The following is a 27408-nucleotide window of genomic DNA, read 5'->3' on the forward strand; positions in this document are numbered from 1 at the left end:
AGTCCAAAGAAAAGAGAAATTTCATGCAGTTTATATATCCTCCAGGCACCCTCTCCCCCCTTCCCCCGGAATCTAACCACGTCAGCTTATACACGTAAGTTGACATCCATGACCATAAAAGGTTGTTCCTGTTCCTGTTCCTATTCCTACTATTATCTTGGAGCAAGAGGTCACCAACTCTAAGAGCTCTCCTGGTGCCGTTCCTGGGTGGCTGACAAGGTCTGTACGTCAGTGTGGTCAGGATGTAAGATAAGACCCAGGCGTGCCATCCCTGCTCTTTTTTTTGGAATGGACAAGACCATCCATTGCCGTCACGGACTGATAAAGGAGAGGGCTTTGAGCACTTGTTTATACAGCTGGCTTTCTGTTTATACATTGACTCAAGCTCAAGCTTCCTGAGCTTGAAAAGCTCAAGTTAATGCATTTTAGAAATGCTCCCTTGGAGGAGGAAAAATGGGGATTTGGGGGGCCCGTTTCAGACTGACTGCACAGTCAGTTTTTGAGTTTGGGAAACCCATTCCTTCACAACCCTACTTCCATGCATCTATATAAACTACGGATTTCATAGAATCATAGGGCTGGAAGGGACATCAAGGGCCATCTAGTCCACCCCCCTGTAATGCAGGAATCCCAGCCATCCAAGCTCCATTTAGAAACTTCCAACAAAGGAGAGCCCACCGCCTTCTGAGGCAGTCCGTCCCACGGCTGAACACCTCTTACCATCTGAAAACTCCTCCTAGTTTTTAGTCAGAATCTCCTTCCGTGTAATGTGAATCCATTGGTTCAAAGGCATCCTGTGGCAGTGAGTTCCATACATTAACTGTGCATCATGTGAAGCCCTCTCGCTTTTCTATCCTGAACTGACTGTCCATCAATTCCAGCGGGCAGCACTAAGGACTAATATTACTAAACAGGGGAAAGCATTTCTCTCTATCCAGTTTCTCTACCCCCTGCATAAATCGTGTGTGTAAACTTCAACAGGTCTCATCTGAGTAGGACTAGCACCAGATACAACAACAAAATTCGGGTGCTAATTCACAAAGCCCAAAACAACTTGGGACCAGGGGACTTTATGGGTTGCCTAATTCCTTACTATCCAGATCGTCGGATGCTGTTCCCTCCATCCCCCGAGATCTGGCAGGCCTTTATCAGAGTGTAGCAGGCCCAGCCCTGTGGAACTCCTTGCTACCAGAACCTGGCAGCCGCTGTGTCTGGCTTCTTTCAGACATCTTTTAAAACTATTTTTCAGGCAGTCCTTTGGCATATGAATTTTGCTTTGCCTGCCGGTTTTTACTGGTGCATTACTGAAGTTTTCAATATTGCATATTTCCCCGAGCTACATTCCTTGTTATATTTCCGGTGAGAGTGCAGCTTAAGTAAAGGTAAAGGGACCCCTGACCATTAAGTCCAGTTGTGACCGACTCTGGGGTTGCGGCCGCTCATCTCGCTTTACTGGCTGAGGGAGCCGGCATACAGCTTCCGGGTCAAGTGGCCAGCATGACTAAGCCTCTTCTGGTGAACCAGAGCAGCGCACGGAAACGCCATTTACCTTCCCACCGGAGCGGTACCTATTTATCTACTTGCACTTTGACGTGCTTTTGAACTGCTAGGTTGGCAGGAGCAGGGACCGAGCAACGGGAGCTCACCCCGTCATGGGGATTCACCTGATTGGCAAGTCCTAGGCTCTGTGGTTTAACCCACAGCGCCACCTGCGTATAAGAGTGCAGCTTATACAGAGGTAAATAAAATAAAACCATCCATAGCCATAGGCTCCCCTCTCTACCCACTGCTGCCTCAAACCCTGGCAAGTCGCTGCCTGTCCGTGTAAACAATACTGAGCTAGATGGACTAATTGTCTGATTCTGTATAAGGCAACTTCCTGTGCTGTTTCCCACTGTTTCCCACTGACAAGGGAGAGGACGATTGAGGTGCCTGATATTTCCCCTTGGCTCTGCCATTCCTCCCTTGAAACTCATGGCCTCTGTGGCTGCTTTTCATATTTTTGTACGCGGGGAAGCCTTGGGAGACATCAGCTGCATAATATCTGGTTTGGCTTTTGGGTTGACCAGCGAGTTCGTGGCTGAGCTGGAATGTTAAGTGGGGACTTCCTGGTTTGAAGCCAAGGCTTTTCGGCACCAGCCGAGATCATCGTTATTGTCTAATTATTATTTATTGTGTTTCTGACCCGCCCTTCACTAGAAGGGCTCAGCGCATGTTACCACATATAAAAACAATTAAAGCAACAACAAGAAGAAGAAGGAAAAAGTCAGCTGCAACACAACCCAATCCATCATCTCAAGTCCTTAAAACCAGCTGCCTTATTTGTCAAATATTTGCAAATATTTTTCCTGGCATTTATCCCCAGCTAGTAAAATACCCATTGTTATGACGGCAGTGAGAAGTCGGTTAGAGGTTGTAAAAGCTGTCTTTTGCTCTCCCTCTCGACGGGATAGAGAGATGCATTACAGGCACTCCTTACTTATGCTTGGGTTACGATCCGGAGCCCTGCACACTTGACATTGTGAAAAGTGGGGAGCACCCTCTAAATGCCCTCTTTGATCCATACCAAAAATACTGTATCCAAAAATATCCACAACTAGAATTGATGCTCTGGGGCTGGCAGGAGGCAGGAGGATGCGCTACCCCGCAAACCAGCTGTTAGGCGGGGAGGCGGAGCAGCTTAAACAAAGCCCTCTGGTCTTTTCGGGGCTTCCTCTGGCCTGACGTCATTTTTGGGCTCAGGGGAGGGTCTCCTTGTGAGCCACAAGAACTCTCAAGCTCTCTCCTGCCATTTCTGGGTATGAATCGAATTAATTACCCAGCACAACACATATATAAAGCCACATGCGAGCAGAAAACTTGTAGTTGGGGGGGTGCCAGTAGGTTTACTTCTGTGTAAAAATGCAACTGTCTGCTAGTCACAGATGATGCTCCACCCATTTTTTCTTCCGGACCCACCCTCCAGAAATGTGGCCCCTAGAAAGTTCCCTAAGAGGAAATGTGGTTCTCAGGTGAGAAAATCCCCCCCAACCCCGATTCCAATGGTTGCTTGGAAGCCAAAGTAAAGAGGTGAGTGAGGAGGGTGGATCTCTCCATCCATTCTCTGCTTCAGCCAACACACTAGGCTTCTGTGCCTGGCACAGAGGAAGGGAAGTCATCCCACAAAGGCTCCCTACTTAGTAGAACCTATTTTTAAACAACCTGCTAAAATGCTCTTATCCAGTGTTTCTATGCAGGCTGCAGAGGAGGCGGCTGGAATTTTGGGGCAAGGGTGATAAACTTTTATGGGTTTCTTATTCAAGCTCTGGATAAAGAATGGCAATGAGGGAGAAATCAGATGCAGTTTGCATTTAAAGGAAAGCCAACCAGATTTACAATACAGAAACTGAAATACTTTCAGAATTCACACTTCTCACACGTCTCCAGCCGAATAATGTCAGATAAATGTACATACCAGGGTAAAGTGTGCATATATTAGCAAAAATAATATGCAGAAATGCATTATATATGGGGAAATCACTTTGCAAAAAAATGTGTTTACAGTGGTACCTCGGGTTACATACGCTTCAGGTTACAGACTTCGCTAGCCTAGAAATAGTACCTCGGGTTAAGAACATTGCTTCAGGATGAGAACAGAAATCGTGCTCCGGCGGCCTGACGGCAGCAGGAGGCCCCATTAGCTAAAGTGGTGCTTCAGGTTAAGAACAGTTTCAGGTTAAGAACGGACCTCCGGAACGAATTAAGTACTTAACCCGAGGTACCACTGTATTTGGCAAAATTGCATGCAAAAAGAGAAAAGTGCATTAAAATGCCAATGAATTTTCACAAGGACTTCCTGGGCTGTATCCAATGTTAGTCCTACTAAGAGTAGAACCATTGCAGTTAATAAACATGACTAACTTAGGTTCAGTTGGATAACACCCTACAAAATAAATAAATCACAAACGGAGGTGGAAATGTGGAGAAATACGCTTACATGGTTGGGGTGGGGGGATTAGAAACTGACAATACACACAGATGTATCCAGAAATAGGTCTATTCATAAAATATTCTTGGAAAGTAAGAAAATAGAAAATCTAGGCTACACGTAGACAGTCTACAAGGTGTTGTGGGTGATGGAGGTTCTTCCCCCACTCAGTGCACTGACTGGACATAGGCCTTGCGCTCCACCTGGGCACAGTACTTCTCAGGGAGGCCAGCAGCACTGCAAAGAAGAAAGAGAAGAAGGAAACGCTGGTCACTAGAGGGCATGCAGTCCATCCTCGCGTCAGTGCTGTGCAAGAACGCCAACCAGACGAGTGTAAATCGGTCGCTGCCTGTGTAGCACATTTGAATCTTACGTGGAGGTTCAGTTCCAAGTGTTCCATGTATACATGAAAATCGTGTATACCCAAACCCGTGGGTCCGCTCATGTGCTTGGCGGGGGGGGGGGAGAGAAATAGAGAGACAGAGACAGATAGGTAGCCGTGTTGGTCTGCCATAGTCAAAATAAAAAAATTCCTTCCAGTAGCACCTTAAAGACCAACTAAGTTAGTTCTTGGTATGAGCTTTCGTGTGCATGTATCTGAAGAAGTGTGCATGCACACGAAAGCTCATACCAAGAACTAACTTACCGGTAGTTGGTCTTTAAGGTGCTACTGTGTATCTGAAGAAGTGTGCATGCACACGAAAGCTCATACCAAGAACTAACTTAGTTGGTCTTTAAGGTGCTACTGGAAGGAATTTTTTTAGAGAGACAGAGAGACAGAGAGAGAGACAGAGATGTCCCTGTACTCCCAGAGCCCAGGAGCTGACCACCAAGCAAAGCACATAGTTTAACAGTGGTCAGCAAACTTTTTCAGCAGGAGGCTGGTCCACTGTCCCTCACACCTTGTGGGAGGCCGGACTATATTTTGAAAAAAATAAATAAATGAACAAATTCCTATCCCCCACAAATAACCCAGAGATGCATTTTAAATAACAGGACACATTCTACTCATGTAAAAACATGCTGATTCCTGGACCGTCCACGGGCTGGATTGAGAAGGCGATTGGGCCGCATCCGGCCCCCGGGCCTTAGTTTGCCTAGGTAAAGGTAAAGGGTCCCCTGACCATTAGGTCCAGTCGTGACTGACTCTGAGGTTGCACACTCATCTCGCTCTATAGACTGAGGGAGCCGGCGTTTGCCCGCAGACAGCTTCCGGGTTATGTGGCCAGCATGACTAAGCCACTTCTGGCGAATCAGAGCAGCACATGGAAACGCCGTTTACCTTTCTGCCAGAGTGGTACCTATTTATCTACTTGCACTTTGACGGGCTTTCGAACTGCTAGGTTGGCAGGAGCTGGGACTGAACAACAGGAGCTCACCCCATCATGGGGATTCGAACCGCCGACCTTCTGATCAGCAAGTCCTAGGTTCTGTGGTTTAACCCACAGCACCACCCGCATCCCTTAGTTTGCCTACCCATGGTTTAAAAGCTATTTGGAACAGGCAGACCAGGTGCAAAAAGAGCTTTTAAGCCCTCCACTTTGCTGAGGATTTAACTTGAGCAATTTCAACCAGCCTGCCTGCAACCACGTACGGTTGAAATTGCACCTTGTGCATGATGCAATCATAGCAGGGGTGGGGAGGGTGAGCTGAGGAAACCAGACTTTGCAAAGTGCAACGGATTCAGGTCCCTGGCAAACGTGGACAATGGGTCACGGGGGAGTCAGGGGTCGTCGCGCAGCCTCACCGGAGCTCGTCGAGCTTCTTGCGCTTGATCTCGTTGAGGCGCTCGCTGCGCCGGCGGGCTTCTTCCTTGAGCCTCTTGCCCTCCTCGAAGATGGCGATGCGCTCCTGGACCTGCTTCTGCTGGTGCTCGCGCACCTGGCGCCGGATCTCGTCCGCGTGGGTCTGCTGAAGAGCCACACGCTTCTCGTGCTCTTTCCGCTCCTTCTCAATCTGCTCCTGTTGGATTCTGGGGCAGGGGAGGCAACAACATGAGTTAGTGAGTGTGCTTGACTAAGTCTGGAAGCATTTAACCCGGCCAATTGCAGGGGTTAGTATGTGGCAAACACCCCCATCAAAAAAAGAGAGAAAAAGATTGCATTGATTTCCAGAGGTGGGCAAATTTCGAGAATGTGTGTTGAGTGTGTGTGATTTTATCTTAAAATCAGATATTGCTACGGTCCAATACCTGCCATCTTAAGCCTGAATTGAAGGAGGCAGCGCAAAGGATGTTTCTTTGTAGGTTCAGTGTGAGCCATAATAATAGCGATAGTTTTATTATTTGTACCCCACCATGCCCACCAGTAAATTTTGTTGCGTTTTGGCTCACCTGACATCATTGTGATGTCAGGTGACTGGCAGGTGGGAGGCTGCATCCACCTGCCAAAATGGCCCTCAGGAGGGCAGGGAAGTCAGGATCCTGCCTGCTGGCTGGATCCTATTCCCCAGCTCTGTCTTAAAACTGGGAATTCTGGCAGCAGGATTCAGGCACCTTGCGGGAAGAGGGAGCTGCTATCCTGACCCCGGCTGTGTTGCAGTGCAACCATCTGCAGAAGGCCAGAGCAGGGATGGGGAAGCTTGTGATGCAAGCACTGCCTTGTGGCAGTCCACAATGACTATACAAGATAATCTTGCAAATAGGAATATAGGAAGCTGCCTTATAGCAAGAAAGACCCTGTAAAGTATAATTGTTTAATTGCACACTGAAAAAGAGAAATACCTGTATGTATATTGCCAAGAGTTTAATATTGAAAAATTCCATTGAAGCATACTGAAGCTCTCTGAGCTCTAACAGGTTGATAATTAGCTGCTGGCGTTCTCTGCTCTTTCACGCGAGTGTTTTACCTTAGATCATGTGAGTAAGGTATTTAGTTGAAAATCTCCATCTTGATGGGTGTTTGTTGCCTGTTAGTTATTCTCTGGAAGCCACAGAGAACAAAGGATGTGATAATGATGCCTCTCCAGGACCAAATAGCCTTAAGCTGGATACAGGCTAATGCAAGCTATGAGGGAAACAGAGCTTTGGTTTTTGTTCTGATTGCAATTATGTTCTATTTTGAAGAAGAATAAACCCATGCTTGGATATGCATATGCTTTATACAACTTTCTGGGTGTATCATTGATTGTCTTGCACCTGTTTTGAAGAAGTTCTGGTTAGTAAAGCTTTGAATTGTATTCATGGGTTTGGAAAATTATTATTCCAAAAGGCACCTGTTTTGTATGCATCCTATCACAGCAGGGCCTCTACCCCTGCGCCACGGCCCCTCCACGCATTGCCAAGCAGCCCGCTTCCCTACCTGACGATCCTCTCAAACTCGGCCCGGTCTCGCTGCACCTGGACAGCCAAGGTGTGCTCCTTGTGGGCCACCTGCTCCAAGCGGCTCTGTTTCAGCATGGCTTCCGTCTGGGCCTTCTTGTGCGCCGCGTCCTTCTCCTTCCGGCGCCACTCCCGCTCGGTGGCCTCCTGGTTACGCTTGGCCCTCAGGGCGTCCTGGAGGGAATGGAAGGGAAGCAGGGGGAGTTGGTTGGGCCGTGAGGTGCTGTGTGTGGCAATGCCTGGGAGAGACTCTTATCATATTTCAGAAGAGAGACAGGGATAGGAGCACTGTGCTTCCCTGGTAATACATTACTATTTATTATTGTTATCGTTAGAATCAAGGGTCATCCATTCCAACCCCCTGCAATGCAGGAATCACAGCTAAAGAATCCCTGACAACTGGCCATCCAACCTCTGTTTGAAAAGCTCCAGCGAAGGAGAGTTTGCCACCTTCCAAGGCAGTCCGCTGTCAAACAGCCAAACGGAATTCCCTCCTCTGCTCTAACCACCATGCTGCCACTGGTATCGATACTTCAGAACAAACAGGTGAATAAATGAACAGCATTGTCTAACTGTGGGCTGTCCACTTTATCCATTCACTGGTCGAAAGAGCTAGGGAAGTTTAGCCTGGAGAGGAGGAGACTGAGAGGAGATACGATAGCCGTCTTTAAATCTCTAAAGTGCTGTCACGTGGAAGTGGAAGCAAGTTTGTTTTCTCCTACTCTGGAAGGTAGGACTCGAACTAGTGGCTTCAAGTTACAACAAAGGAGATTCCGACTAAACATACGGAAAACCTTTCTGACAGGAAGAGCTGTTTAACAGTGGGAAAGACTCCCTCGGTTGTGGACTCTCCTTCCTTGGAGGTTTTTAAGCAGAGGTTGGGTGGCCATCTGTCACGGATGCTTAAGCTGAGATTTCTGCATCGCAGAGGGTTAGATTGGATGACCCTTGGGGGTCCCTTCTAACGCTACAATTCTATGACCTGCACTCCTGGCCCCGTTTCGTGCTTTAAGAATGCACCCCTGAGCCACACCTGCTCTGCTTGGTGGTCCTGGGCTTTCTCCTGCAGCGCCCTTAGCCGGGCAGTCTCCATCTCCTTTTCCCGGCGGATTTTCTCCTGCTCAGCCTCAAACTCGGCCTCCCGTTCCTGGCGGGGTACAAAAAAAATAAAATATGTAAATTTTCACAAAGTTTTAAGAATATATATTTAAACAAAGTCACAGGTTGGTGCAAGCAGACTTATGAACACACGCGAAACTGACCCAGCCTGACTAGCCCATCCCTAGCCAAGAGGAGGCCGAGGCAGGAGGGAGTTGGCTCTGGGAAGGTTTTCCGCTGTACCTGAAATTTGCCCAGGCGCTTTTTCTTCCCCAGCGGTGCCCTCTCCCTGCCCACATGCCCTGCCACCACCACATACCATCTTCTTCCTCTGGTACTCCAGCACCCGCCGGTCGGCCATCTTCTCCTGCTCCAACATTTCCTGTTTGCGCTTCTCGTTCTCGTCGTTGACGCGCCTGATCTCGGCCTGCAAGCGCAGCTGCTCCCTCCTCCTGCGCTCCATTTCCTGGAGGAGAGCCGGAAGAGTCGCTAAGCATCCTTGTTAACTGTGGGTTGGGTCCAGCTATGTCAGGCCACGTCCGTGATTCCTGAGGGGTCTACTTGGAGCAAGACTAATGTTGGACAAAACGTGGGCCTGAAATACCGCCGGTTCCTTCTGGTCCCCTCAGTCACAGAGATCTTCTGACTGAGGCACTTTTGGTGGTTTCCCCATGCTTCTGAGGTCTGCCTTTCTCAGCCTTGGGTTCTGAGATGCCGTTGGACTACAACTCCCATCATTCCTAACCAGGGTGGCCAGGGATGATGGGAGTTGTAGTTCAAGAATATCTGGGGACCCAAGGTAGAGAAAGACTGGTCTACACTGTTGCTCTTCTGCAAAGGCACCTGCTCCTGGGGGCTGAGGCAATATAGGCCCTCAATATTCAGAGGGCCCAGCGCACAATGTCAGGATAATAATAATAATAATAATAATAATAATAATAATAATAATAATAAATTAATAATAATAATAATAATAATAATAATAATAATAATAATAATAATAATAATTTATTTATACCTCACCCATCTGGCTGGGTTTCCCCACCCACTCTGGGTGGCTCCCAACAGAATAATAAAACATCAACCATTAACAACTTCCCTGAACAGGGCTACCTTCAGATGTCTTCTAAAAGTCATTTTTTATTTCCTTGACATCTGATGGGAGGGCATTCCACAGGGCCGGCACCACTGCCGAGAAGGCCCTCTGCCTGGTTCCCTGTAGCCTCACATCTCGCAGTGATGAAACCACCAGAAAGCCCTTGCCGCTGGACCTCAGTATCCGGGCAGAATGATGGGGGTTGAGATGCTCCTTCAGGTATACTGGGCTGAGGCCGTTTAGGGCTCTAATGGTCAGCACCAACACTTTGAATTGTGCTAGGAAACCTACTGGGAAACATTGTGCATGTGGGGCCCCCTCAATCGTATGGAGAAGCTGGCACTTCTGTTCTCCAGGGTTTGGGGCAGAGGGCATTCCCATCCCTACCTGGAGAGCTGGGACCTTCTGCATGCAAAGCAGGTGCTCTACCACTGACCTATGGCCTCCTCCAAATGTGTAACTCCCCAATTCTTACCAGAAGGACTGCTGCCCCGTCCCAAGCTCTTTGTCCAACCAGCTCAACTTTGTCTGCTCAGACTCGCAGCAGCTTTCCAGGATCTCAGGCAGAAATAATCTCATGCTTCTGTGCTGACTGATCCTTTTGGTAAACTGGAGGTGCTGCTGGGGACCGAAGTGCGGGTCTTCTGCATTCGGTGCAGGTGCTCTGCCCCTCAGCTACAGCCCTGCCCCCTTACCCTCTCGTCTTCAAACTGCAGTCTCTCCAGGTACTCCAACATCTCCTGTGCCTCTTGGTCTCGCTGCTCGGACTTCACAGAACGCATCTCTTCGTTCTTCTGTATCTGCTCGAGGAGGTGACGCTTCCCCCTGAGAATCAGGTGAAGGAGGAATTTTCCTTTGGAGCAAATGGGTTCTGACGGCACAGAGAGGCCTAATGAATGGTATTCCTCTGTGCAGGGAACCAATTGTGGCCAAGGTTCCCAATCTTAGGTAGTTGTGGTATCACGTTAATCTGTTGACGTATTTCTTGTTGAAGCCAGATACGATTTCCCAGGTATGCAAAAATTTGGCCACAACTGAAGGAACCTTTGTTAAAGTTCTTTCAATTGTTTCCTTATTTTGTTCCTTCAATTTTGTTTCCTTATTGTGTAGGTCACGGATAGAAGCTGAGGGTGGCAATATTTTGAGTGGTAAGACCCTCTGACCTTGGATATGACATTATCTTTTTTTTTATAGTTTTTATTGCATTTTTTCAGATACAAACAGAGAGCAACAAGAAAAAAAAGGAAAAAAGAAAAATGTGAAGAAAGAAAATAAAGAGAATCATACCCCTTCAACAGCTTATTCCAACTTTCCATCGGACCTCCCCACATCTCCCGCCCAAAGCATTCCCAACAATAAATTTATCAGCAAATTGTAACCTTGTTTCATATGTTTCTTTGGCACTTTCGATTGCAATTTAAGTTTAAAATCCTTATTGTCCATTTACTCTAGAAACAGAATGTATTATCCTTTTTAACATTTAAACTTTGATCCCTTCAATATTATTATCCAATTTCATAAATATTGCACTCTCATTGCTGGGGCTAGCATTTCAAATTATGCGTCACTTTATAGTTCATATAACTTATAAAATTTTTGCAAATAGTTCTTAAATTTTTTCCAGTCCTCCTCCATTGCTTCTTCTCCCAGGTCTCGGATTCTGGCAGTCATTTCGGCCAACTCCATGTAGTCAATCAGTTGCGTTTGCCACTCTTCCAGCGTGGGTAAATCTTGAATCTTCCAATGTTTGGCGATCAGAATTCTTGCTGCAGTGGTAGCATACATAAAAAACGTTCTATCTTTCTTTGAAACCCTTTGGCCGACCATACCCAAGAGGAAGGCCTCCGGTTTTTTCGGGAAGGTGTACTTAAACACCTTTTTTAACTCGTTGTAGATCATTTCCCAAAAGGCCTTCACTCTTGGGCAGGTCCACCAAAGGTGAAAGAATGTTCCTTCAGCCTCCTTGCACTTCCAACATTTATTATCAGACAAATGGTATATCTTAGCGAGCTTGACTGGGGTCATGTACCACCTGTATACCATTTTCATAATGTTTTCTTTCAAGGCATTACATGCCGTAAATTTCATACCGGTGGTCCATAACCTTTCCCAGTCTTCAGACATAATATTGTGACCAATGTCTTGAGCCCACTTTATCATGGCTGATTTAACTGTCTCATCCTGTGTATTCCACTTAAGCAGCAAGTTATACATTCTCGATAAAACCTTGGTCTTTGGTTCTAACAACTCTGTCTCAAGTTTCGATTTTTCCACCTGGAATCCTATTTTTTTATCCAACTTAACAACCTCGTTAATTTGGGCATAATGGAACCAATCTTGCACCTTATCCTTTAAATTTTCAAAGCTCCGCATCCTCCAATTGTCTCCAACTTTTTCTATTAATTCCCAATATTTCGGCCAGCCGGTCTCCATATTGGGTTTTTTCCACGCCTTAGCCTCCACTGGTGATAACCACCTCGGAGTCTTACTTTCAAGTAAGTCTTTGTATTTCAGCCAGACCATGAAAATTGCTTTCCTGACAATATGGTTTTTGAACATTCCATGTGTTTTTGCCTTGCCGTACCACAGATAAGCATGCCATCCTAACGAATTGTTAAAACCTTCCAGGTCTAGGACATCTGTATTCTCTAATAAAATCCAATCGTTCAACCAGCAGAAGGCTGCCGCCTCATAGTATAACCTTAAGTCTGGCAGGGCAAACCCCCCTCTTTCTTTTGCATCAGTTAGTATTTTAAACTTTATTCGGGGCTTTTTGCCCTGCCAGACAAACTTTGAGATATCCCTCTGCCACTTTCCGAAACATTCCACTCTGTCCACGACCTGCAAGGTTTGAAATAGAAACAACATTTTTGGCAAAACATTCATCTTGACAGCAGCAATTCGGCCCAGCAAGGAAAGCTTCAGTCTCGACCATATTTCCAAATCTTTCTTAACTTCTGACCAACATTTCTCATAGTTATCCTTGAACAAGTTCAAATTTTTAGGCGTCAAGTTTACCCCCAGGTATTTCACCTTCTTAACCACAACTAACTCTGTTTCCTTCTGAAACCCCTCTATTTCTAAAGGCGTCAAGTTTTTCCCCAAAACTTTAGTCTTTTGTTTGTTCAACTTAAATCCTGCCACCCGACCAAATTCTTGTATCAGTTCCAGAACTCTTTTTGTACTAGATTCTGGCTCCTGTAATGTTATTACTAAGTCATCTGCAAATGCTTTCAGTTTATATTGTTTCACTCCGACCGTGATCCCCTGTATTTGCCTGTCCCTCCTAATCATGTTCAGCAAAACCTCCAGGACTGATATAAATAGTAGGGGGGATAGGGGGCACCCCTGGCGTGTTCCTTTTTCAATATGGAACTCCTCTGTCACCACATTGTTCACTATCAACTTAGCTTTTTGTTCTGAGTAAATTGCTTCTATACCATTTTCAAACCCTCGTCCCACTCCCATCCCTTCCAAGTTTTTCTTCATAAATTTCCAAGAAATATTGTCAAAGGCCTTCTCAGCATCGATAAAGATTAACACTGCTTTAGTGTTAATATTTGTTTGTAAAAGTTCCAGAATATCGATAATATTCCGAGTATTATCACACAAATGCCTGCCAGGGAGAAAGCCTGCTTGGTCCTTATGAATTACTTCATTTAAAACCTTTTTCAATCTACTTGCCAAAATGTCTGCAAATATTTTGTAATCCACATTTAGGAGTGAGATGGGACGATAGTTCCTAAGTTGAGTCTTTTCAGATTCCACTTTGGGTATCAATGTGATGAAAGCTTCTTTCCACGTTTCCGGTGCCCTTCCTCCCCCCATAATCTGGTTGCAAACCTCCATTAGTGGTAAAGTCAAATAGTCTTTTAATATCTTATAGTATTTGGAGGTAAGCCCATCTGGGCCTGGAGATTTGCCCAGCTGCATATTTTGAATGGCATCCTCAATTTCCTGTTGTGTTATTTTACAGTCCAAGATTGATCTCTTCTCCTGAGACAATTCTGGTAAGCCATTAAGCTTCAAAAATCGTTCAATCTCAGACACTTCCTCAGGCCCTTGTGTATACAACTTTTTGAAATATTTCTGGAAACACTTTCTAATTTCACCTGGTTTCTGGATATTTTTCCCTTCCACCTCTAGATTGGTAACATAATTTAATTTCTGTCTTTTCTTCAACTGCCATGCCAGCAGTTTCCCACATTTGTTTGCCGACTCAAAGGATCTTTGTCTCATTTGTTTAATTTTCCATTCCACTTCTTGATTTATCAATTTCAAATATTGTGCCTGATGGAATTTAATTTCTCGCAAGATCTCTTTAGATTTTGGTTTAGATCTCAACCTTTTCTCTCCCTCACTTATCTTCTCTAATATTTTATCCTTTTTCCCATTCCAGAGTTTCTTCTTGATTGTATTTTGTTGTATCAGAAACCCCCTCATTACAGCTTTACTGGCGTCCCAGATTGTTCTTTTTTCCACTGAAGTGTTCAAGTTGATTTCAAAATAGTCCTTTAAAGTTTTTTGGGCCTTCTTTACGATCTCTTGATCTCTAAAGAGGGTGTCATTCATTTTCCATCTAAAGGAACCGGCTGGAGTAAGTCTCAATTCCATTTTCAGGGCGTTGTGGTCGGAGCAAGTCTTTGGGCAGATTTCCACTCTTGTAGTCTTCGATGCCAGCCCTCTAGTTGTCCAAATTTGGTCGATTCTCGTCCATGATGAGTGGGCCTCAGAAAAGAAAGTTCCCTCTCTACCTAGGGGGTTCCTTGCCCGCCAAATGTCAGTCAAGTCCATATTGTCTGTCAGTTCAAAGAAGGTTTTCGGTAGTCTGCCATCCTTAGTTATTTGGTTTTGTGACTTATCCATCAAGGTGGAGACCACCCCATTCATGTCTCCCATCATGATGATGTTTGAATAGTCCAGATAGTCCAGTAGTGTCTCATGTAGCTTCTTGTAAAATTCTGCTTTCCCCTCATTTGGTGCATAAATTCCTAATATCAAAACTTTTTCTCCTTGAGATTGTACTTCAATTGCCAAAATTCTCCCTTGCTCATCTTTAAACAAAAATTTCGGTGCTAGGTTCTCCTTAGCGTAGATCACCAGGCCCCTCTTTTTTACTTTGTCTGATGAAATAAATTCTTGGCCTAGTCTTTTGTTGATTAGTACTTTCCTATGGAGCCTAGTCACGTGTGTTTCTTGCAAGCAAATTATATCCAAATTTTCCTTTTTCAAAACATGAAAGATCCTTTTTCGTTTTTCCGGGGAATTTGCGCCATTAATGTTCCAACTATACAGCTGCAGAGACATCCTGTATCAATCTGTTGTTGCTCTTTATGGGGTGTCCTCCTTTTTGTCCAAGTCCGAGGGAGATGATGTTGGTTCCGGTCCAGGCTGTGGCGGAGGCCAAGGGGCTGCTATTCCCTTCTGAAGATCTTCTCCGTTGTCGTGCAGGAACTTCTGGTTGTCCTCTTTAGACTTAATTCTAACCTTCTTTCCTTTGTATTTAAATGATAGACCTTGTGGGAACTCCCACCTGTAAGGTATTCCGTTGCCTCTCAGGAGTCTTGCTAGGTCAGTATAGATGGCTCTGAGATCCAGTAGTTGTTTTGGTATGTCCTTATAAATTTCCGCTCTTCTATCCTGGATCTCAAGTGATTTATTAAAATGAAGATCAAGTATTTTGTCTCTCTCCTGTTTAGTCCTTAAGATGATCAGGCAGTCTCTAGGTCTGTCCTTTCTGGTAACACTTCCCAGTCTAAATGCCGATGTTATTTTAAAGTCTTCGTCTTCCTTTATTCCCCAAAATTTGGAGAATTCTGCTGTCAAAAAACCAATCAAATCTTCTTTTTCAATCTCTGGGATAGAGCGTAATCTTAAATTATTTTCCCTGTTTCTCAACTCCACCATAGACAGGTAGGCCTGCTGGTCACTGATGTGCTTGTGTAGTGGCCTTACCTCTCCTTTCAATTCATCCACTTTTTGAATTGCTCGGTCAGCTTTTTCGTTCGCAGCTTCGGCCAATTTCCGGTTCTCAGAAGTAGCGTCTTTTAGATTCCCAATTTCTTGTGAGTGCTGTGCCACTTGTTCAGATAGCTTTGTAATAGAGGATGTGGCTAAATCAATTTTTGCTGTTTGGTCATCAACCTTCTTATTTAAAATTGCAAATTGTTGTAGCATCTCCTTCAGAAGTGTATCCGATCCACCTGCAGCCATATCCTCTATTGCTGGTTGTTCAGCTTCCTTAAGTTCAGCTGTTGTTGAAGGTTCGGTTCCCTTCAATTCAGCTACTGTTGGAAGTTCAATTCCCTTCAGTATAGCGGGAACTGATGATCTACGTGACTGAGAAGTCAGAGTTGTTTGCACAAGCTGGCCTTTTGTTGCTTTCGCTTTTGCAGATCTTGTTTTCGGTTGGCCACTCATTCCCCACCTGTCTATGAGTCAAGGTCAAACTGTCAAAAGTTCCATGGGAAGGACAGACCTCAGTATAGATAACAACAGCGGAGAGACAAAACAAAGTTAGTTCCCAAGGAATTGTAAATCCCAATCTCCGCTAGAGGGAGTACAGTTGGAGGGAGTAAAGTTGGAGTTCAGGAAGGAAGGAAAAAAGTTATAGTCGCCATTAAGGTTCCTGCAGCTAAATAACTTTCCAATAGTCCTTAAAACTTTTTCCACTGGCAGAGCCCTTCCAAGATTGCCACAAGTATCACCTCTCAAGGTGCAGGATACAGTTACTAGTTATATAGTCCAAAGTTGCCTCTATGTATTTGTTTCAATTTTATAAGTTGTATCAGCAAAAGACAGTCTTTTCCCCTGCCACCCCGAGGCTGGGTCTTAAACTTTAAAGATCACCAAAGGAGAAGGTTCCCAAATTGCTTCCACACTGTAGGGTAAATTGAAGAAAAAACTTGCCTTTCATTTCAAAGCCTTAGCACTGTCAGACGCATAATGCTTCCACTTTAAAATCCTTTTTCACTGCATCCAGCCTGTCAGATCCTTTGCCTTTGATCTGTAAGCTTTGCCGGAAGACGGACTTCCTGTTTCTCGTCACTCCGCTTTCAGCCAAATTCAAAATCTTGAAGATCTTAAGAATCTTAAAATTGTAAAGTCCCAATTACTCACGGATTGTGGGTTTCCGAAATTGAAGGTTTCAGGAAGAAAGGTCAGCGCTGAACGGCAACAGCAGCGCGGCTTCACTCCGCTGACTGCGAAACGACCCTCAGTGCCGCTACCCCCTCCGCGATCCGGAGCCCCGTTACGGGGTCCCTTCAACGTTTCAGGAGCTGCTTCTGGCACCCGCCGGGCCTCGGGACCACAGGCTACTACCCCCTGTGGTTTTCCTGAGTGGGTCTCCGCTTCGCCGTAGCGGACGACCCGTTTTCAGCGGAGCTCCCCTCTCCTTACAAGGAGCAGGCAGCCATTACCGAACGCGCCGCCTCCGGAAGTCTTGGATATGACATTATCAACCTGCAATGGAACTGTTTGTGCACAAAGAAACCTTTGAAATCTGTCTCTGCCAGGGTAAGAGAGACCTCACTAAATTTCTTCTTAGGTGGCATTTCATGCCAGTGAGATTGCCCCACAGCTCAATTGACTCTGATTCTAATTGTTAGATTGCAGGCTTAAAGGAACCTTCTTCCATATATGGTGACACTGCAGACAACTTTCAGACCAGTGTCTTTAGAGAAGAAGGTCTCCTTTATTTATTTACTTATTATTTTTATTAAAGATTTCTTGGTTTGCAAAAGTATGTGCAATGTCTCTTTTTTCAAGTTACATTTTCTACGGATCAGTTTCATTTGTTGAGACATTAGTCTTACATTAGGAAGAAAAAGGGGGAAAGAAGTGGAGGGAGAAATCATGAGTTGGGGGTGGGGGTCGGGTGGCAATGTTTCTATTTTACTTAATGTATGTGTGGGGTTTTGTGTCAGCGTCGCTTGTGCCTAAGGCCACGTAGCAACTTCACAGCAGAGGGGAGACCCAAACCAGGGACTTCCCGACTCACAGCTCAGTGGCCTCTTATGCAGTTTGAGAGGGAGGCTCTGATTCTCCAGGGGTGTGCCCCTTTTAACTCATGCTGCTGCATATTGTACCTGCGGTGCAGGGAAGACAACGCTGCAATGATGCTCCACCACTGAGCTACAACGAAACCCCTTGGCCAGAAGCCGCACAGAAGTCTGAGCTCTCACCTGTACTTCTCCTCCTTCCTCTTCCGTTCCAGCTCATCCTGCATCATGCCGACCTTTTGCCTCTCCGCCTCCATCATCTTGGCCAGCCGCATCTCCTCCTCGTTCATCTCCTTCTCAATCTGCCTCTTCTCCAGGATCTGGGCATCGCGGATGGCGTGGCATTTGGCCTCTAGGATGATCTGCAAAGAGCGGAAGGGAGCTGCTGCCGTGGGCCGAAATGAACATGCGGGGCTTCATCTGGAGCTGAGCTCCAGCCCTCTTTTTGCCCAGATCCCAGCAGTTCCACCTTGGAAGGTGCAGAAGCCAGCGGTTAAATAAATCCACTCTTGGAAGAGAACCTGAGCGCAACAGTATTCTCTCCACCTGCAATTATCAGCAACCAATATGCAGCTGCAGGCAGCAGAGGCAGAATAGAGCTGTTCTGGCTAGTAGCTGTCAACAGCCTCCATGAATTTGCCCAGTCCTCCATCCAAGTTGAAGCCATCCTAGTTGGTGGCCATCACTGCACCCGGTGGCAGAAAAGAACTACTTCCTGTGGGAAGTAGAACATAGTCATCATGGCTGCTAGACACTGGCAGCCCTTTCTTCCATGAAGGAGGGGCAGAGGGGCCCCAAATGCCTCTGCTTCACTCCCCTACATGGAATTCCTGTCCCCCTGTGCCAACAGGGAGAGATGTGAAATAGGAGGCTGCTTTTCTTTTGGGAATTATAGGGACAAAGCTACCTAAATTGTATAGAAATTCATTTATGTATGCTACTACAGCAGCAGGGACGTGGGTGGCGCTGTAGGTTAAACCACAGAGCCTAGGACTTGCTGATCAGAAGGTCAGTGGTTTGAATCCCCGCGACAGGGTGAGCGCCCGTTGCTCGGTCCCTGCTCCTGCCAACCTAGCAGTTCGAAAGCACCTCAAAAGTGCAAGTAGATAAATAGGTATCACTTCAGCGGGAAGGTATACAGCGTTTCCGTGCGCTGCTCTGGTTCGCCAGAAGCAGCTTAGTCATACTGGCCACCTGACCCGGAAGCTGTACGCCGGCTCCCTCGGCCAATAAAGCGAGATGAGCGCCGCAACCGCAGAGTCGGCCACGGTTGGACCTAATTGTCCGGGGTCCCTTTACCTTTACCTTACTACAGCAGCAGCAGCAGCAAGAATGCTACTCGCCCCCAAAATGGAAAGAAGCAGAAGTCCCAGCAAAGGAAGAATGGATACAAATACTTATGGAATATGCAGAAATGGCAAAACTTACTGGAAAAGCCTAAGAAATCAAGATAACAAACTTTTTTATAAAAGAATGGAAATGGTTTATTGAATATTTACAGCTAAATTGCAAACGGATAAAAACATTGGCAGGATTATTGTAACAACCTGCAGTTTGATAAGAGTATATTTTTAAAGTAGATAATTAAATGAGCAAATTGAATGAATTTGGATATGCAGAAGATATTTGAAAATAAATTTAAGGAACCGCAGAAAGAGGGGGAAGGTAGTCAAGCTTTGAAATGTTAAAATGATTGTAAATTAATGAAATGTATAAACCTGAAAAGTATAAATAAAAATTTAAAAATAAAACAAAATAAATATGAGGCTGCCCTAAGGGGAACCGCCACTTCTCGCTCCCTCACCTCGCCCAGAGATTTGATCTCATCTTCCTGCTCCATGCGCATGTTGGCGGCTCGCTGCAGCAGGTACTGGGCCCTCTCCCTGGCCTCCTCTTCCAGGTCGTTCAGCTTTTCATTCTTCTTCCGCAAGATCTCCTTTAGCTTCATGGATTTCTTCCGCTCGTTCACGGCAACCTGGGGGAAGGGAAGATGAGAGGGAGAAGCAGACGGGGTGCATCTTGCCACCCAGGGTTGGGCAGGCCACTCTGGGACTGTACAGTGGTGCCTCGCAAGACGAAAAACTCGCTAGACGAAAGGGTTTTGCGGTTTTTGAGCTGCTTCGCAAGACGAATTTCCCTATGGGCTTGCTTCGCAAGACGAAAACGTCTTGCGTTTTTTGCAAGTTTGTTTCCTTTTTCTTAACACCGTTAATACAGTTGCGACTTGACTTCGAGGAGCAACTCATAGAACGCGGTGTGGTAGCCTTTTTTGAGGTTTTTGGTGATTTTTGAAGCTTTTCCAAAACTTTTCCGACACCGTGCTTCGCAAGACGAAAAATTCGCTAGACGAAAAAACTCGCGGAACGAATTAATTTCGTCTTGCGAGGCACCACTGTAAATGGTTCTCTCTTTATTTATTTACTTACTTACTTAGGTTAACACGGGGGGGTGTGGCTGCGTGGGCCAGGACTTTATCTCCTCCCACCCAACTTTGACAGGTGGGAGGGGCCACCCACTCACCAATCCTCTGCTATCATCATGGTTCCACAGGGAATGTGCTAGCAAGACAGCGCCTGGAAGTACTGAACCCCCAGGCCCACCTGTCAATCAACTGACATCACCAGTGATGTCAGGTGATCGACAGATGGGCATGGTTTGAGAGAAACAGCCTTGCGGGCCAAACTGGACCCCCTGCAAGGCCAAGACTGGACCACAGCCTGGAGGTTCCACCCACATGGCTTAAAGATTTATATACTGCCTGTCAATAAAATCTTTCCAGGGTTTCCAAAGTAACCTTTCCAGGGTTTCCAAAGTAATCGCAAACATAGTCATTTCTCATGTCTTTGTTTTATGCCACAAATAAAAAGAGGAATCAGCAACGTTTTAGCTCTTCAATACCGGACCAAGACATTTTTTTGCTCTTCCGGGCTTTTGGTTTTTAAATAGAGATTATTTATTTATTTATTTATTTATTTATTTATTTATTTTCCTATCCCGGTATCCATCCTTTAGTATGGTGGGGGAAGGATATGTGTATTTCTTTGCTATGTTTTCAGTGGATGAAGACTTTTAGCGATGCTGTTTTTCCAAGAAAAAGAGGTGCCAGAACTCACCATGAATGCCTCCCTTGTTCTCTTATAATGACAATGGTGCCTACCTGAGATTTCCGGCTGGGAAAAGGCTTTTCCTGTGATGTAGACCTCCTCTGTTTATATGCATGACATTTTTGTATTTTAAACCTTTGTAAGGTGCTCTGAGTCCCTTTTGTAAAAAGCGATGAATGTTTTTAATTAACAAATAAGTCAAATCTACTTGGGCTGGTATCTCAGTTACATCTGCAGTATCTACCTACATTCCACTTAAGAGTGGATCCATTGATATTGATGGACCCAAGGTACTCCTGCTGATGAATTTCAGTGGGCCTACTCTAAGTAGGACCAACAGTGGAGACAACCAAGAGACCTGGCCAGTGACCCCCGTGCACCGGTGACTTCCTACTGCAGCAAACCTTTGTGGGACTGCCCCCCAAAGACTGTTCAGAACCTTGAGGGAGCATAGAATGCCGCTGCTGATTTGTTACAGAAGACTGTCAGATGATTATCTGAGGCCAGGACTGGAACAGCTGCGTTAAGGGGGCAGATGTGTTTGCTCTGGGGGCAGAAGCAGCGTGGTGAAATGGTTCAAAGCGCTGAGGAGATCCAGGTTCAAATCTTAACTCAGCCGGGAAGCTTTACGGAGTGCACTTGGGTCAGTCGCTCTCTAACACACATAGCCTTATCTGCTTTGCAGGACTTTCAATTTATTTATTTAACAAAATTTATATACCGCTTGATTGCAACGAAACCTCTAAGCAGTGTTGTGAGAATAAAACGGGGAGCTTAACGTGTACTGTCCTGAGCTCCCTAGAAGAAAGGCAGGAGATAAATGCAATTTAAAAACAACAACATTCTCTGCCATGACTAGGACAGCCTTACGTACGATGGTGGCTTCTCGCTCTGCCTTGAGGGCTGCTTTCTGAGCTTCACGCTCCTCCTTGGTGAAGACACGGGACGAGTCTTTGATGCGCTGGAAGTCCTCGGGGCTTATGATCAGGGACTCTCCAGAAGGGTCGAGTTTGGGCACACTGGGCATGTGAGAGAGAGAAAGGAAGAAGATGGTGATTTCATCTCTCCGTTTGGAAGGGTGATCGCAAGCTGGACTAGGCCAGGATTCCACAGAATCGCCAAATCTGATGCCGGGAGAATAATTTCATCTTTCATTTTAAAAAAGGAAAAGGGGGAGAGCTCTTAGCCTCACCCCAAGCACCCTTTGGTCAACAACAACAACAATAATATTTGTACCCTGCCCATCTTACTGGGCTGCCCCAGCCACTCCGGGCAGATTCCAACAGAATATACAAAGACACAATAGAACATCAGACGTTAAAAACTTCCTGATACAGGAGTGCCTTCAGATCTCTACTGAAGATCAGATAATTCTTTATTTCCTTGACATCTGATGGGTGTTCCTCAGGAGGGTGCCACCACCGAGAAGGCCCTCTGCCCGGTTCCCTGTAACTTCACTTCTCGCAGTGAGGGAACTGCCAGAAGGCCCTCGGAGCTGGACCTCAGTGTCCAGGCTGAACGATGGGGGTGGAGACACTCCTTCAGGTACGCCTGGAAACCTTCCCAGACATTTCCTAACAAAGAACCTCAGGTCCCGGGGGACAGAGAAGAGCCACCCTCTGTGACACATCCCTCACGGGCCCTGCTTTGTGCCGCTGAAGGCTGGTCCGTTAGGGCCAAAGGGCACTGCCCCACCAACCTATCTGCTCTCAGCCGGTCCCTACCTGTCTGACCTACAACCAATCAGGGAGCGGCTCTGCCTATTATTAACTCTGGCTCCACCCGCTGCTGATCTCCCTGCCTTCCACCCTTCCAGTGTATTTGTTTATACAAGGTATATCCCACCCTTCCTCCCAAAGGATCCCAGGGCAGCAAAGAACAGGTGATAAAACGTCTTTCAAAAAAAGATTGTTAAAATGATTCCAATACAGATGCAGGCTGGGGAAGAACTCAACATCAAAGGCTTATTGGAAGAGGAAGGTCTTCAGCAGGTACTGGAAAGACAGTAGAGATTGCACCCCATGTGATATTTAGTGAATTCCCGGCAACCGCCATTCAGAGGGGCAGTGCCTTCAACTGTGGAGGGGAGTGCCTAGCCCTAGTTCTAGAGAGCTTACATGAGGTCCCGGATGAGGTCCCGAGTGATGAGACGGATCGTCTCCGGCTTGTGGCCCCAGCCCAGGGACTTCCTGGCCGAGTCCACATCTCGAAGCACCACGATGGGGCTGCCAGTGCGGGACAGGTTAACATTCTGCAAGAAGGAAGGTGGCATCAGAAATGTTCACGGATGCTTGGCAGGAATGCTACCAGCCTCCCTCTCCCTCCCGCTTTGGCTTCCCTCTTCTGGCGGTGCTTGGACAATCGTAATCCATCTTAAAAGCCGAGATATGGATGAACCTTTTAGCAGCCACTGAGTTCCTTCCATCGTGAGCAAACCAACCATCAAGTCTTCCTTTATTTGATTTTATTTAAAATATTTATAAGCCACCTTCAGGGTAACCACAAGGCAGATTCCACACATGAAAATACAGGAAACCCCAATAGCTAGATCATATTTCTCAAAATCCTCCAGTAAATATTGGATACAGGTACATTCAAGTGTTTGTCCTCCTCAGAATAGACTTGCTGGAGTTAAGGGACATATCTAACTTAGGTTCATTAATTTCAGTGGGTCTACTTTGAGTAGGATTCAGTTGAATACAACTCATTGTTCGTTCCACTCAGAGTAGACCTACTGAAATTGATGGTACTAAGCTAGTGTTGCCCATTAATTTCAATGCTACTCTGAGTAGTGCCAACACTGGATATGAACCATTGCGATGTTTTGTATGCTACTGTTCCCATTTTGTGTTGGCACTGCTCCCTTTTCTATGGCTGATTGCTACTGTTTTATACAAGGTTGTTTTGCTTAAGCTGCTAGGGAAGATTTCAGAGCAAGAAGAGCATCATTCGGGATTTTAAAAAGGAGAGATTTTGCAGAGAAAAAAGAAGCTTCCTTTTAACAAGTCAGACCATTGGTCTATCTAGCTCAGAATTATCTACATCAGCAGTAAACAACACGGTGCCTTCTGTACGTCTTGGCCTACAATTCCCACCAGCCCCAGCCAACATGGCCAGTAGTGAGGGATGATGGAAGCTGCTGTCCAGCAACCTCTGAGGAGCAACACATTGGCTATCCCTGGTGAAATATACTCAGAGTCGAGAGTGGATTTCATGCTCTTTATTCAGCTCATAGTGGTGAGGAGGAATGGAAGTCCCCTCAAAGTATCTGCTTTATATACATTATTTACACAATGGGCTGCACATGATTGGCTAATTCCGGAATTCTCCTGTAGGCCAATCAGGTTGTGGATTCACTTCTATCTGGAGCTGGATTGGGTGGCTCCTGCAGACCAATCATACTGCTGCATTGTCCTAGGACCAATCAGACTGCTGCATTCTGAATCCTATTATTCTAGGACCAATCAGACTGCTGCATTTTGGATCTTATTCAACTCAGTACATAACACCTGGTCTACACAGATTGGAAGCAGCTCCAGAGATTCTGGAGATTAAACCTAGGCTAAACAGGTGCTTTATTGTTTTCCTCTAAAAATAAAGTGTTATTTCAGTCCTTCTGGTTCTAAACACAGGTCTGATTTAAAGAGGAACATCGGAATCTGCCTTCTACGGAGTCAGACCATTAGTTCAGTATAGTGGCAGCAGCTTTCCAGTGTTTCAGGCTGGGGTATTCCCAGCCCTAAATGGAGGTGTCAGGGATTGAAGGTCTGGGACCTTCTGCATGCCAGGCCGATGCTCTTAGCCCAAAGCAGCCACTGCTCCCCTCCATCCTCACCTTGGCAAGCCCAAAGAGGCTCTCATCCACTTCTGAGCTGGCAGCCTTGGTTCTGTAGCGGGCGTGGGAGCGCGAGCGGGACCGGCCCGAGGAGCTGGTGGAGGTAGCACCCAAGGAGCATACACTGCCCGGCTGCAGGAAGGAAAGAGAGGCAGAATTTTGGAGTTATACGTGATGGGGAGCTGAAAGGAAAGATGCAAGGGATTTGTGTGTGATGATTTGCAGGCCTCTCCCATTCAGAAAGATCATTCTTAAGAAACAAGCTGCGAGATCCTAAACTGAATTTAGCTGGCCAAAAACGTAGGGCTGCCTCTGCAGATGGTTCGGAAACTTCAGCTGGTGCAGAATTCGGCAGCCGGGTTACTCACGGGGGTAAGATGGTTTAAGCATATTACACTGAGCCTGGCCTGACTGCATTGGCGGCCAGTTAGTTTCTGAGCCCAATTCAAAGTGCTGGTTTTGACCTTAAACAGCTCAGGACCACAATGCCTCAAGGATCGACTCTCCCCATATGAATCGACCCAGGCCCACAGACATAATCTGAGGCCCTTTTTTCATGCGCCTCTTCCACAAGAGATCCAGAGGGCGGCAACACAAGAACGGGCCTTTTCTGTGGTGGCTCCCATTTGTGGAATGCTCTCTCCCAGGGAGGCTCGCCTGGCACCTTCATAACATACTTTTAGGCACTCTTCAACCAGGCCTCTGGCTGATGGACATCCGATGCCCTTTTAAATGTGTTGTGGAAGGGGGGAATTTTTTTTGTTTGTTTTTGTTTTTATCATGTACTTGATTTTGTCTTCTCATTTTATATTTTTTATGTTGTGAACTGCTCTCTGATCTTTTGATGAAGGGCAGTATACTACTACTACTACTAATGATGATGATAATAATAATTGCCTCCAACTGTGGAGGGCAGAGCCACAGCCCGTCTGGCTAGCCACTTATATTTTTAAATTTATTTATTTATTACTTGATGATCATGATGATTATTGTATTGCCTTCCACCTATGTGTCTCAAGGTGATGTACACAACACAATCAAACCAGTTAAAAACAGCATGGAAAATAAAAGCAAATGTCTTGGAAAAACAGTAAAAGGATATACCCTCTGCAGACACCTAAACAAATTATATTCGTTTGCTTAAACGTGAGATATATTTCTATATTCATAAAAACCATTTCAACTGGGGGTTTTTCTTTTTTAAAAAACCCAGTTAAACTTGCTTAATCAGCCAGGACACTGCTGTTGCATCATTTGCTGTGTGACTAAACTAGTTTTAATAAAAGTATTTTAAAAACCCCTCCAACGAGGTCTCTCTAGAGCAACAGGCATCTCCCCCCTCCGCCTCCCGATGAAGTGGCCACGCTGACATAACCTTAGGGGGCTTCAGGGCTTCCGTGTGCCCCGGCACCCTTTTTGGGTCAGATTCAGCCCCGCGCTCACCATCTCGCCCTCCGCTGCCGGCTCCGGGAAGCTCCGCCTCCTGTTTACCCGTCGCCATGGAAACAGCCGAACCCTCCTCCTTCCCCTGCCCGCCACGTCTCACCTTGGCAACGGGAACGTAGTCAAGGGAGGAGCGCGGGGTTCCTGCTCAGAAGTCAGCCCCGGCTGAGCGGGGGGGGGGGGCTTTTCCCAGGGGTCGTTTTACTTAATGCAATGTACCTACTTCACGAGGAACGCAGGAAAACAACTTACCCCTGAATCAGACCCATCACTTAGCTCAGCATTGTCCGCACGGACTGGCAGCTGCTCTGCAGGCTCACATTCCCTGTCCTGCCCGGAGCTGCCCCATCGGGGATTTGAACCCGGGACCTTCTGCCTGCAAAGCGGGCCCAGGCCCTAAGGCATTGCGGAGGTGGCGCTTGCGGACGCTACCTGCCGGTGGTGTGCTTGAGCTTCGGCTTTTCCTAAAGAAGAGTCAGCAGAAATATGCTGTGGAGTAGGAAGGGAATTGCGGGACTCCAATTCCCATCAGCCCCAAGCCAGCAAGGCCATTTGCCAGATGTGATGGGAGACCAGCGACGCCTAGAGGCCAGTTAGAGATGCCCATGCCATATGTAGTGGGCCTTGTGTGTTGTGCAGAGCCTTTGGGAAGGCATGATATCTATAACAATACTCAGTACTTTTCTAAAAAAAAATGTTTAGGGGTACTCTCATTTTCCTACTCACATTGAAATACTGCCTCTCAATGAGGCCAAACTTAGATTCACAAAATGTTTAGGGGTATGCGTACCCCTGTGTACCCCCCAGAAAAAAAACACTGTCTATACCTATACAGGAAATAAATATGAAATATGAAATAATAAAAATACACTGACAATGCCGAATGCTTACTTATTGTGCTAATAATACCGGGTACAGGGTGGTTTATAAATTCAATAAATAAAATAAAATAACAGAAAATTAAAATAGTAATCCATTAATAATACAGTCTGTTTGAGGGGTAAATTACGTTTCCCCTTATTCTTGCTGGGGTGGTAGTGCTTTAAATGCATGGTGTGTATGCAGGCTACGCTAAGTCTCTGTGTTTTCAGTCTGTGCGTGTGGCCTCATTCACATACGGAATGTGGCCTCTGACAGCTTTCCACCAGGGTAACATGGCCCCCAGCCCCAAAAAGGTTTCCCTACCTTACAGGATAACTAGTCAATGCATGTGACGGGCTTTCGAACTCTAAAAACGCTATACCAATTATTATTCTCCTGCTCCCATATGCAGTGGCCACAAGGTGGCACATGGACACCACAACCTGACACAAATATCTTTGCAGTACAGTGGTACCTCAGGTTACATACGCTTCAGGTTACAGACTCCGCTAACCCAGAAATAGTGCTTCAGGTTAAGCACTTTGCTTCAGGATGAGAACAGAAATCGTGCTCCGGCGGCGCGGCAGCAGCAGGAGGCCCCATTAGCTAAAGTGGTGCTTCAGGTTAAGAACAGTTTCAGGTTAAGAACAGACCTCTGGAACGAATTAAGTGCTTAACCCGA

General features: G+C 46.1%; 1 protein-coding gene across 1 annotated transcript; it reads right to left on the minus strand.

Annotated features, from left to right (window-relative positions):
* Positions 1–4020: 4020 nt before the first annotated feature.
* On the minus strand, positions 4021–25970 carry CFAP45 (cilia and flagella associated protein 45). The gene is made up of 12 exons (XM_081174126.1): positions 25866–25970; positions 24423–24554; positions 22705–22838; positions 21462–21606; positions 19288–19458; positions 17667–17845; positions 10176–10305; positions 8704–8850; positions 8320–8433; positions 7267–7460; positions 5715–5939; positions 4021–4204 (listed from the first exon to the last, which is right to left on the minus strand). Exons 1-12 carry the CDS (start codon positions 25866–25868, stop codon positions 4135–4137), a joined length of 1644 nt encoding a protein of 547 aa, XP_081030252.1. The 5' UTR covers positions 25869–25970; the 3' UTR covers positions 4021–4134.
* Between the last annotated feature and the right edge of the window lie 1438 nt (positions 25971–27408).

Source organism: Podarcis bocagei (assembly GCF_964188305.1).
Source record: "Podarcis bocagei genome assembly, chromosome: 16".
Classification (NCBI taxonomy): Eukaryota; Metazoa; Chordata; class Lepidosauria; order Squamata; family Lacertidae; genus Podarcis; species Podarcis bocagei.

Bases quoted from the DNA above. Each gene is read 5' to 3' on its own strand.
- CFAP45 (XM_081174126.1), bottom strand. The intron at 19,459-21,461 runs GTACGTAAGGCT...CCCTTCCCCCAG, and splicing joins CAGAGCGAGAAGCCACCATC to GTTGCCGTGAACGAGCGGAA. The intron at 5,940-7,266 runs GTAGGGAAGCGG...CCCCTGCCCCAG, and splicing joins GAGTTTGAGAGGATCGTCAG to AATCCAACAGGAGCAGATTG.